Source organism: Symsagittifera roscoffensis, chromosome 3 (assembly GCF_963678635.1).
Source record: "Symsagittifera roscoffensis chromosome 3, txSymRosc1.1, whole genome shotgun sequence".
NCBI lineage: Eukaryota > Metazoa > Xenacoelomorpha > Acoela > Convolutidae > Symsagittifera > Symsagittifera roscoffensis.
Window position 1 is genome coordinate 81,553,537 of NC_087064.1, and position 12,635 is coordinate 81,566,171.

The window sequence follows — 12,635 nt, forward strand, 5'->3', positions numbered from 1 at the left end:
TGGCGTTCAACAGTGCCGAAGTACAACAGTGCCGAAAATGAAAAAGTATTCAACAGTGCCAAAAATTGATGATTTTCGGCACTGTTGAACAATAAATTTATTTTCGGCACTCTTGTACTTCGGCACTGTTGAACGACCCTCTATGGACAGCACAACAGCGCCGAAGTATAACGGTGCCGAAAATAATTTTATTGTTCAACAGTGCCGAAAATCATCAATTGAGCACTTTTTCATTTTCGGCACTGTTCTACTTCGGACTGTTGTACTGCTCCGTTGAAAAGGTAGAGAACAAGAGGGTCGATTTGAAAGCTAGCAAATATCCTTCATTTAGTGAAAGAGTTAAATTGTGCATAGTTTTACTTCAAACTCACTTGAAACCAGGTAACGTAATTTTCGGCTCATCCGAAGGACCGAAATGCAGAAAAGTGCCGAAAGATAGTATACTAGTTCGAGTCGAAAACGGAAGATTCCTAAAATTGGGAAATGAAAACGCTAAGATGGACCCTTTCAGTTTCAAGTAAAATTTACATTGATTCAGCTAATTTTCTTTTATCTAATTTCTTTTATGTTCAACTAGCTATAAATATGCTTTTATGGCTGCCTTGAAATCTAGACTAGTTTTTTGTTGTTTTTCAGGCGAGATTTTTTGTCCTACATCAATATATTTTGGAATTTCCCCTCAGTTTAGAGAACTTTAACCAAACTGATGTTCAAAAAAATTGGTTCAATCAGCGGAAAACTGATGATTGCCGAAAAACATTTTTTTGTAGACAAAAAAGTAATTTATTCGCCAAAATCGGCGCCGAAATTAAGCAAAATTATTCCGAAAATTACGATTCCTGCTTGAAACTAAACCTCCGAAGTTAATTTTTTGCAGTGCTTTTTAAGCCGTCTGTTAATGTTCTATGTTCTAAGAACTTGGTTGCATAGTTAAATCAAGCTCATTGTTTTCAAATTCATAAACATGGTTGCAAGTTGTTGCATGCTGAAAAATGTAATGTGTAATTGATATAGGTGTGCCTAGATACAAGAAGATCAGAGTTTTATTCTACGTATTTGAGTTTCAGAAAATATGAAAGATAAGAGTTTCAGAAAATATGAAAGATAATTGGACAAAATTACCAAATTCTTCTGCCGAAACTGCCAATGAAGTTGATAAATTGGTGGTTTCCAAATCTCAACTTTTGTTTCTGATTCTGGACGTGCATCCTTACTGGTGGGGCAGATTATCTCTTCTGAAACAAATTAAAATCTCCTTTGAAAATTTTATCCATCAAATTACAATATTTTGCAATTCATTTCTCACTTTATCTCCTACAAACAGTTTATGCGTAGCTGGCTTTCATGTGAAAGATGCACTTTTATTTCGAAGTAAATCGACAGACTCCTCCGATCAGCAATACGAAGGCCATGATTTTTGTCAAAATTTTTCATCAAATCTGTCCGAATTTATGGCCCAAATTCAAGAAAACGACCAAATTTTAGTAGACAAAAAGTCAAGCGAGACTTCAGGTTTTATACCCGCTATGATCAAGTGTCTATGCATTGCAAATAAAAGTCTAAAACCGGACCCAAATGTCGATGTTCGGTTTTTAATAATAAAACTGTCGCCAATACTATCTGCAGAATATTTGCCTCTCATGAACTGTCTTTTTGCCTGTCAGAAACAAAAATACGTTGTTGATGTGTTCTCAATGTGTTTCAACACAACTTCGCTGCAACAAATGTCTTCGTTATCCAACGGAATTTTCCTTAAATGCCCAGAAGACTCAACGAAAATTCTCAGCTCGCTGTTGTTGCATTTTTTGATGCCAAGTGATTTCCGACAGGGCAAATTACGCAATCCAGGTAGTGCTTTGCTGGACTATAAGGCGTCTTGTTTTTGTCACAGGAAGTTAGTTGATATTGGGTGGGTATGTTCTGTGTGTTTATCTGTTTTCTGTGCTTTCACTCCAGTCTGTATTACATGCTCATCAATGTTCAAATTGCCAAATGCTTCAGTTTCGAGCAGGAAAAGAAAACCACAAGTGGCGAATGGAGTTTGAGAGAACATAACTACAAACGCGTGAAAAAATGAATAGTTTCGAATTAGTCGTTCAAATTGAACTATTTTTTCGATAGGTGTTCTGATGAAAATTTTAGTTTGTTCATTGAGGTCTAAAATTGCTACGAATTCATTGACTGAAATCTAAATTTTACTGAAGGGTTAGGCTAGCAGCTAGCTTGCAATTATCGTTACCCTTGCGATAAGCAAGGGTATTGCAATCGTGTGCTAGGTTTTTCCCCGCCAATAACTTTGTTCACAGGACTCCTCTGGAATCATATATAGTGGTGCCTTGTTTCATAATTTTTTCTAATTTCGTAGCCTTCCAGGCCCACATAGCCTGGAGGTAACAAATGCGCTTGGGACTGCAAAGGTCCTGTGTTCGAAGCTGACCAGGACTTGTTTTTTTTCAAACGGGATATTTTCTGTTTCAAGTAAAATTGTCGGCCAATTATTTGCTTATCCTCTGTCAGCTTAGTTGCCATATCTTCGTTTTTAGTTGCGGCCAATTATTTGTCTGCTTATCTGTTGTCTGCTTAGTTGCCACATCTTCGAATCGTTTTTTTGCTGCGCGAATTTTTTTTAATGTTGCTTTTAGTGTGTGATTTACTCCTACAATCTCTAATTTCACTTACTTTGACTTACCGTATTTCCTTTTTTTGTTTTGTTTCGCTCAAATTATTTCGGCCTTTTATTTATCGGCTTATTGACTTAATTTTTGGTAGTTTCAAGGGAAACACAATTTTTACGCTCCCCTCCGCACTTTTTCAATAGGTTGTATTTGTGTCACTCGGTTTATTGACATTTCAGTTAAGGGTTTCGGCTTGTTTTACAATAGATTTAGGCTTGTTTTATATCGGCTTAGTATCCTCTTTTTGCGTCGTGCTTTGCGTGAAAAAGTTTTTGATGTGCCTGTGTTTGTTATGAGAGGAAGGGTAACGTAAAAATTTTTCTAATTAATTTTGAGTTGAAAAAAAATTGGCTGGAAGAGTTTCCACTCAGGTATTTTTGGCTTTGTCGCCGCTTGGTTGATTTTGTTCCGATGCTGATTTTGCATTATTTTGTTTGGGCATATATTTTTCCCAAATATCTTCATTCAGTTTGATAGATCTAGTTGTATCGCAAGTGGCGCGAAGCTCAGCTTCGTCTGTGTTCAGTTTGCTATAGGCAACACTGAAATCTTAATCTTTTAAGATAAGATTGTAAACCACTCTAAAGTAGTCAAGATCAGAAATGGTCAATAAGTTTCCTTACCAAGTTTTGAACCCTTTTTTCCAGTAAACAAGTTTTTTTTAAATATTTTTAAGACCGATAATGGACGATGCTGAAATTCAATCAAATCCTTTGGGTTTGTCTGAATTCGAAATGGATGATGAAGGTTGGCCTACTGACGAGGAGCTGGAAACTAGCTTTGAAATTCTCTCAAAAATGCCAAAAAAGAAATTGACGACCGATGATTTTGAAGTCGGCGCTCCTTTAGGGAGAGGAAAGTTCGGCCATGTGTACTTATGCCGTGAGGTGGTTTCAAAAGTGCCGGTAGCCGTGAAAGTTCTATTCAAATCCCAGTTGATGAGGTATGGAATGGAAAACCAACTCAGACGCGAAATTGAGATCCAAAAAAAGTTGAGCCATCCAAATATTCTTGAAATGTACACGTTTTTCTTCGATGATAAAAGAATTTATTTGGTGCTCGAGTTCTGCACGATTGGAGAGCTTTACAAAGAACTGAACAAAAGAGGACAGTTCAATGCGAAGGATACATGTACTGTTATTGGGCAAATAGCAGACGCACTTGATTACTGTCATCGAAATGACGTCATTCACAGGGACTTAAAACCAGAGAATATTCTTCTCGATGAGCACGAAGAAGGAAAAGGGTATTATGCGAAGTTGGCGGATTTTGGTTGGTCCATCCACTCCAAAAGTCACAGATCCACGTTGTGTGGAACCAAAGATTATTTACCCCCTGAACTGATTCACAAGAAAAAATATGACCACAAAGTTGACAATTGGTGTGTTGGCGTTTTGTGCTACGAGCTGATGTTCGGAGACACTCCGTTTCATCAAGCGAGTGACTCAGAGACAATGAGTAACATCACAAATGTTCAATATACCTTCCCTGCTCACTTCGAGAGTGGCGCGAAACATTTGATCGGAAGTCTGTTGAAGTTCAATCCTAGCGAGAGACTTGATTTGGAAAAAGTAGTGTGCCATCCATGGATAAAAAGTAATGCTAGCAACCTCCCGGATGGAAGTTGGAGGTTAAAGTAAAAACAAGCTAATATCAAAACTCCCGGAATCGCTTAAGCCGGCTAAAACTTTGGAGTGTATGAACATTTTAACTTTTTTGTGACTGTTGTGATTGATTTTGAAGTTGTTTTGGGGCATAATTGGGTTTGTAATTACATATGCTTTGTACAGTTTTGATTTTAGCATTTAGTATTTTAAAAATTGAGAGTTGTCTGGAATTTCACAGCTGTTTTGAGAATCTTCTTATCATATCTGTTCGTGAATTCGTTTTTAATCTTTTTGTAGAAAACCATGAAGGCTGGCACGAAAATTACCTGGAGCAGAAAAACAATATAATTGAGATCACCAGGGCTGGATTAAAGTTTTTTCGAATAGTTGGGTTTGATGCTTGATGTTTTTCTGAATGAGAATTAAAGTCATTTCTTTCATTTGGGCTTTTTTCGTTTTCCTTCTTTTTTCCAACCTAAGTTAAGTCGCAAATATTGGTGTCAGTTATGGAGAACCTTTACAGCTTTTTATAGCATGTGCTTTGACATTCGAATAGTAATAAGTTAGCACAGTTGATGCATTCTAGTTAATCAAATGAACCGAAAAAATGATTTGTTTCAAACAACATAGCCTAAGTAAAAACTCGATTTCAGAAATTTTATAAGCTAATATATATCGCAATTTTTGAAATGCATAATTTGTACACAATATGGTTTTATGCTTTGCGATTTTGTTACATGCAAAGTTAGTGTGGATGCCTTCAAATTGTTATATTCCAAATTATTACCTGCAAAGTTGAGTCTATTTGTATTTGGTGCCACTTTTGCTGAATCGCGTTGGCAATTTATCAGCATATGTAGCTGCTTTATTTGTGACTAGTGTTTTTCTGTTGTTAAGCTTGCGTGGCTGAGTGCATAGTGCGTGAGACTAAAATTCTCTTGATTGCAGTTGGTCGCAGATTCGAATTCTAAACGTAGACGAATTTTTACTAATTCGAGTATTTATACTTTTTATTATTTCACTTGATAGAGCTGCTTATTGGTCGTGTTCTCACAAGTGGTTGCGAAGCGCAGCTTCGCCTCTGTAAAATTGGTGTTATAGCATTTTGTATAAAACTCACCAAATGAAGCAAAAACATTTCTCGGCATAGTTTTGCAGAAATGTTTCCTTTTAAATTATTAATAATCAAAGTAATTTTCCAGATAGGGTGCTTTTCCATCTGTAAATTCAAGTGGCGAGCTTAAATTCGTCGCAAAACAAAATAGAAATGGATTTGAAAATGGCATTTGATTTTTAGTTCAAAAGTAGTTAATTTAGCTCGTTTAAGTTATTATTGACCCGTTTCTCTCAACTCGTGTCCGTTAGTCATCAATGGAGTTTCAATGCAAGTAGAACAGAATGTTTCGATCAAATTAAGTTGAAAAAAATTGAAACTTCAAGAAAAACTTTCAAAACAATCCAATAAAAAATGTAGTTAACTTTTTCAAATCATTTTTTTTTCCAAAACTCCTTTTCATATATTTTTGTTTAGGTCTGATAACTAAGGTGATTGAATACTAGACTGAATGATAATAACAGCTGTATAAACGTTTAAATTGAAAAAATACATACGTTTGTCTAATTGAATCTGAAACTCGAAAATATTCAGACCAATTTCAACCGACGCCGAGAGAATAATTTTTGAGGCTTGAATATGGTGATGCACTTGAATATCTAGAATATTTCCTTGAGGTAGTCGAAATTGGCTACAACATTGCACCCTATGCCAAAGTTCTTTCCCAGTCTTCGAGAATGGTCGGAACGATAAACTTGGAAATAGTCTTGATTTAAGTTACAAAGTGATTAATATAGTTCTTAGGATTACATGTTGATACTGTGTTTTATAAAAGGTTAGTTATTTATTTTTAACCAGTACAAATCAGTAGGTATCAAACTATAATGAAACTGAACGAAATCTATGGTGATACATTTTGCAGTTACAGCTAATAAAAAAAAACAATTTAAATCATCACAAACATTAATATTCTGAAGTCTTATAAACAAAATGATTTTCTACTGAAGCTATTTAGTTGTTTCTTGTCTGCCCATACATTTTCAAGCTGAGAGGTTAAAGTTATTCAGAAAAAAAAATTCAGCGAAGCAAAACACTTTAAACGTTTTTTTTTTTTAAATCGAAGTTGGTTGATACAGTTTTTACCCTGGCGATAAGCAAGTGTAGTGCAGTCGGGTGCTAGACTTTTTTCCCACAAACAAACTTTGTTCACAGAATTATCTCCAATTTCAAGATCTCCTTGTTCAGCACGTTGCACGTTTAACACCGAGTTATTTTGCCTAAAGTTAATGCGTAACTGGATCTACTCGTAAAAAAAATTCAGATAGAAATTGTTTTTTTTTTGTAAGCTTAATTGATTGCGTCCCAATTTTTGTCGGCTTACTTGCCGGAGTTTTTTTGAATTTTTTTTCAATTATTTATTAAATTCAATTCGAAGAAAGTAGCAATGAAAGACTTTTTTATACACGTTTTTAAACACGCTTTTTGAACACATGTTTGTATGATTTTTTTTCGAATGCATGGTTTTTGAAAATAACTTTAAACTCAGCCAACCATATGGCGCATAGGTCGTAGAGATAGCCCACTTGCTTGAGACGGTAAAGGCCTGTAGTTTGAATTCGACCGAGACCTGTTTTTTGCAAACTTGATTTTTTGTGCTAATTTGGGCTATCGTCCGTCTGCCTATTAATGTCGGCTTGATTCCCTGCAGCCCAATTTTTTGTTGTTGATTTTACACCCATGCTTAGGACGACAGAGCCCAGGTGTTAGATTCCAGTTGGGACCTGTTTCTTTGCAAATTGAATACTTTCGGCTATTTTGTGTCTGCTTAGTTTTGCTGAATTAGTTCTCACAAAGGATATTTTGAAAGTTTGACTTCCTAGCATACGGAAAGCTCTTTGTTAAATTTATAATGATGCAGGGAATTTTTTCCGGATGTTTCGGGCTTTTTTGCAGAGTTTTTTCGACAAAAACAATTTTTTCAAGTTTTTTCATTTTTTTTCCATTTGATTTCAATCATAGACATTCATTTTTAATCGCAATTGGTGCGAAGCTCAGCTTCGCCTCTGTATTAAAGTTTCACACTGACTCCATACTTCGAGCATTCACTGGGTTCAATCCCTGGGGGACGTCCGCTACTAAACCCAACCCTAAGTTAGTTTACAGCTGTAATAGCAACTACAACATCATACAGCTCATCGGATACGTGATGATTCAAATTTAAAAAAATGTAACTGACCAGATTTTCTCAAAAAAAAAGTCAAATCATCAACTCAGAATGTTATTCAATAAACTGTTTAATGTTGTTATTTGTTATTAAAGCTGAACGCTCAAAGATCCGCTTTTGATACTGTTTCACAACATTTTTTTGTGCTTGACCAACCCTAAAGGTTATTACAATCAGGTACTAGCGTTTTTTCCCGTGAACAAGCATTTTGTAGGAATAGTAAATTTCAATACATGATCAATTTAGCTAGTAGATAGGTGCAGTCCGTTTCCGGGGTTATTATTGTTTTCAAATTGTTTTCTAAAAAAAAACCTGTTAAATCTTAATTTTTTTCGTGTTCGTCGTTTTCAGCCGAGTTTCTGTCGGTTCAATATCTTTTTTTTTGTTTAAATTGAATTTAATTATCTGGTACTGTTTGTTATCGGCTTATTTTGAAAGAACAAACTTTTTTATTTTAGAGATTCGTTCATTATAATAACTTCAAATTCAATCAATTATCCAGCGCATCCGGGGTAGATGTAATAAATACGATTGAGACGACAAAAGCTTGTGGTTCGAATCCAGTCTGAACTTGTTTTTTTTTTAACAAAAAAGTTTCTGCTTTTTCGGGCAATAGTCCGTTTTTTTTATTTTTTTACGTAGTTTCCGTTGCACGGACATTCTTAGACTCATGAACATTCAGCTTTCATCTAATTTTCTAAAGGACATTAGTGGAATTAATTTGAATTAATTTGTTGCATTTTTAGATACATTTTGAATCAAAATTTCAATGAACTGTTTTTGGCTTATGTTTTATAGCAGAACCATTTTATGTTGCGTAGTTTGAATCAAAATTTCAATGAACTGTTTTTGGCTTATGTTTTATCGCAGAACCATTTTATGTTGCGTAGTTTGAAAATTTTTCTGAGTTGCTTTGGCAAATTTTTCAGTTTCCGATGAAATTTGTGGTTTTTCTCGACAACGTCCTCCCTGATTTTTAAAAGATGGCACCCATTAGAGGCCAGTTATTGCATTGTAAGTTTGGATTCTTCATAGTCTCTTCTAATCTTAGTCCACCTTCAAAGGCCTTCGAATTTTAACGTGTCAAAGGTTTGACTCAATTTCTCGGATTTTTTTCTCAGTGACTACCGTGTCAAATCTGAGATTGGGATTTCAATGGCAAGAACAGCCGTGGGAAGCTCTTTTACATACGCTGCTACGTCCTAATTTTATCAGAAAAAAGTTTTGGCCTCAAAAAGGTCATTTTTTGACATTTTGGTCTGTTTTTTGAATTTCTGGCTTATCTTGAACTAAGGGTTCAATCGAAAATCAGATTGTGGAAATCCTCCTGGCGTAAGCGGCTACGCTCCTAAATTTTTATGAAAACAAATGGTTTCGACAATCATCCCTGCATTAGAAAATTTGCGCCATTTTTTGTAATTAAAAACTAATTGCCTAAGGAAAAGTTTTTTTTTACAGTTTTGACCGTGTTTTCGGAGGTTTTTGACTAATTGGAATTTTTTGACCTTTTGAAAAATAACCTTTTCAATTTTAATATTAATGCTTCAATTGGAATAACAAATGTCTGATATCTCTGCTGGATATGTGGGGACACCCTTCTAAAACAAAGCTAGAGCCTTCGAAATTAAATTTCTTATTTTTAGGACTGTTTTTCGGAAATCTTCCCTGACAAATCTGAGATTAAGATTTCAGCCGAAGAAATAGGTGGCGAGAATTTTGGATTTTTTTCGACTAGTGGTTTTCTGTTTTGCCATCGAGAGAAATGTAGATCCTCCATTGATGAAAATGAGATTATTTGTTTAGCTTGTTCTTTCAGAAAAACAGTAAGCAAAAGAAGAGTAAGCAAAAATAATTCAGCTTTCGCATGGAAAATTTGTGAACTTTTAAAGAATTATTGTTTAACTGTTTAGTTAAACTATTTTGATACCTTGTTTCGCATGATTTCCACGACCATTTTTCCAGCTGTGGTATGGAAAGTTTTAAACATCAATAAATTATCACTTTTTATGAGTTGAAAAGTGTGCTGAAAGAGAAGACGCCACAAATTGCAATAAGCTGAACAACAAAAATAATCAAATTTTCTCAAAATAAACGGTCTATAAGAATAATTTTCATCATACTTTTTGAGTTATGGTTGATTTTTCTGATGTCACAGATTTCGTCTTGAAAGGTTTCATAATTATTTTTTTTCATCTTTTATCTGCATGTACTATTTGGTAACTTTTCAACTCACTTTAAACAATATAAGCATGGGTAAACAAGGAAAAATTCAAACAACTATATTGCACGGAAATAGCAACTTTTTTTCATAAAAAAAATTCAACCAAGTATGGGTTTTTTCACGCTTTAAAGAATGAAAAAAATAATGTCCTGTTCACATCAATTCAAACATTAAAGAATGCATTGCAAAACGATATCCAACCGATCTGATTTTTTCAAATATCCAAATCAGCTTTATCCTATGTTTTTGCGCTCTTTAGAAGAACCTTTACCCCGGTCGAGCTAGTGATTGGCAATCACGTATGCTAACTACTGTCTTATAGTGGCCTTGTAAAAATTACATATGTACTTGCTTTACTTTTGCCTTTTTTAAATACTTTCAGTTTTTTGCTAGGTAGAATTAACAACTTCCGCTTCCAAAGAAACTAGAACCAGAACGGGCTAGACGAGCGGTCGGGTATAATTTCGGTGATAGTCTTAAGATCTTAAGAACGTGCGACAATATCTTTTCCGTAATTTGGCGAGCTAATTTACGGAAAAGATCCGTTCCCGCGTATCTTTTCACAATGATACGAGCGCCGGAAAGTGATACGTTCCGGCGCTCAAAAAGAGTTAAATGGCATGCTCCTACAGAAGATAATAAGAAAACGGTGTGTGGTCAATTGAATCGCCACCCTAGATTTTGGGTGGCGATTCAATTGACCACCCACCGTTTCCTAATAATCGTCGGTGGGAGCATGCTACTTAATTCTTTTTTGAGCGCCGGAACGTATCACTCAACTATCGCTGCCAAATTGCGTTTACCTTAAATGAGACTATGCAGATTATTTTGTGTGGGAAGTTTCTGTCTCCAGCATAAGAACAGAAACAAATTTTCTGTCCCAGTGAAAATTTCTTAGAGTCAAAAAAGCTACTAGACTACTTGGATTTTCAGAAACGTTAGTAGCGGACGGAGTTTGAGCAAACAATCGACCAAGCCCATGGTGGTTTTCAAGACCTCGCTAAACATTGTCCTTGACTCTAAGATTGCCCAAAACACGCGCTTAAAACTGGTAACTTTTTGGCCCTTTTTCCGCCTTATTGTGGCGCACTAGTTGGTTTATAATTTTACTGAGTGCCTTTGCGCACGAGCATTAATGCAGCCACTGCAATTCAAGTTTTGATGCAAAAGAAGCTTTTTTTTCCAGCTCGTACAGAGTTGGAGCTCTTGTCCGACTAAACTACCGAAGTTGTCACTCGCCTAGAGACGAGGCGGTCAGTAGATGTCGCATTCGATCTTCTGTCTATGTTTGAAACCTATTCAATAAAATCTGCACAGGTCCTCAAACAAGAAAAATGAAACCCTCCAAGGTTGGTCAGAAGATCGAAAAATGTTTGCCTGAAACGGTCCGAAACATTCGATTTCGCTGTTTGAGAACGGCGGATCGCAGTAACCTAAAAGCTCTACTGGAAAAGCGGTTAGCGGTTTTCTTTAGCGCAATGAGTGTTGCTTTTATTTTTCCACAGCATCCTAGAGCAAATCTCAACCAAAGAACAATAAACTGCTGATGAACGATAAAACGGTTATAAACGACGCATTGATGATCTTTTCTGTCTGAAGAAAGCTGACGTACAATCATGTTAGTCCATGGCGATTATTCAAAATGATTAGGTGACAAATTTCGAAAGCGGTTGTGGAGAGACACTGAATACGACCGGTAGATCTTAATAAATTAATTCTTCCAATAAAAAGCAATTATGACGATATACGGCTGATTTTTTCACTTGTTTTCCTGCAGCCAATAGCTTAAAGCTGACCAAGAATGACTCTAATTGAGAATTCCGCAACAACTTTTCTCTGTGATAGCATGTTCCGATCGGTCGATTATGGCCTTTTCGAGGTTCTGAGATGAAGATGTTTTTGTACGAGTCTCAATTTGTGAGCGACCCTGCGCTTTATCTTGGAAAAGCTTATGACTTTTCCTAAAGGAAGGCAAAATTCTTTGAACTTGCAATGCCTCCCTCAGATCGTACACGGAACGATCCAAGCTAATTTTCTGACTAAGTCCATTTTCCACTTTTTGGCTGCAAAAGCCAAACGAAATTTTCAAGAACGTAGGGTCATTGACGCAATACTTTGCTTCAGGGAGCCAGCAGTGACACAATTAGTTTCTGTGTTTGCAGGGTTGTCACCTCTCACTAAACCATTGGTCAACTGATTGGTCAGCTAGACGTTAGATTTTTTGAAATCAAAGGATTTTCATCGGGGCTATTCTTCCTTTGCCAAAGACGAACGCAACTTGATTTGCAGAAATGGCGTTTGTTGAGCGCGAAGGAATGCAACCGGACAGAAAATTTAATATCTTAACATCCAAATCCTGACTCAGATCGTAGACAGGAGCATTTAAGCAGATTTTCTGTAAGTCCCGTACTTTGGTTTGAAAGACGTGTTTTGAGAGCAAAAGAATGCAACTGAAGGAATGAAAACAAAACATCCAATGAGCTATTACCCAATTTGTGCTGTTAACGTAATCCACTGGAAAGTTGGAATAGCAACAAAGGATTGTAAACTGACCAAAAATTGGCAAATCCGAATGCCAATTGTCAAATCTTTGGTACCACTGTTTGGCTTGGCAGTAGATCGTCCCACTCGCCAAATATCTTCAAGTAATAGGCCGGTCTGCACTGTATACGAAGCGACAAGGCCTACTGGATCGAACACCAACGACGCAAACCTAAAACGAACCGCTGTGTAACAGAAGAGTCAAGTTCGCGGGTGACCTCTCTGCTCACAATCATCGTATCGATGACGTGGTCTCAATTAGAATCTAAGTTTTTTTTCAGCACTGGCTCTACTGGAATTTAGATTCTCCGTC

The 12,635-nt window shown here is 36.1% G+C and overlaps 2 protein-coding genes across 5 annotated transcripts in view; both read left to right on the plus strand.

Moving 5' to 3' along the window:
• Positions 1-12,635, plus strand: part of LOC134841170 (calcium-dependent secretion activator 1-like) — a 570,701-nt gene that overhangs the window by 42,658 nt on the left and 515,408 nt on the right. The gene's annotated exons all lie outside the window — the stretch shown is intronic.
• LOC134842017 (aurora kinase C-like) lies at positions 2,051-4,532 on the plus strand. Its single transcript, XM_063858156.1, has one exon. The coding sequence runs from the start codon at positions 3,359-3,361 to the stop codon at positions 4,313-4,315; it is 957 nt and encodes a 318-aa protein (XP_063714226.1). The 5' UTR covers positions 2,051-3,358; the 3' UTR covers positions 4,316-4,532.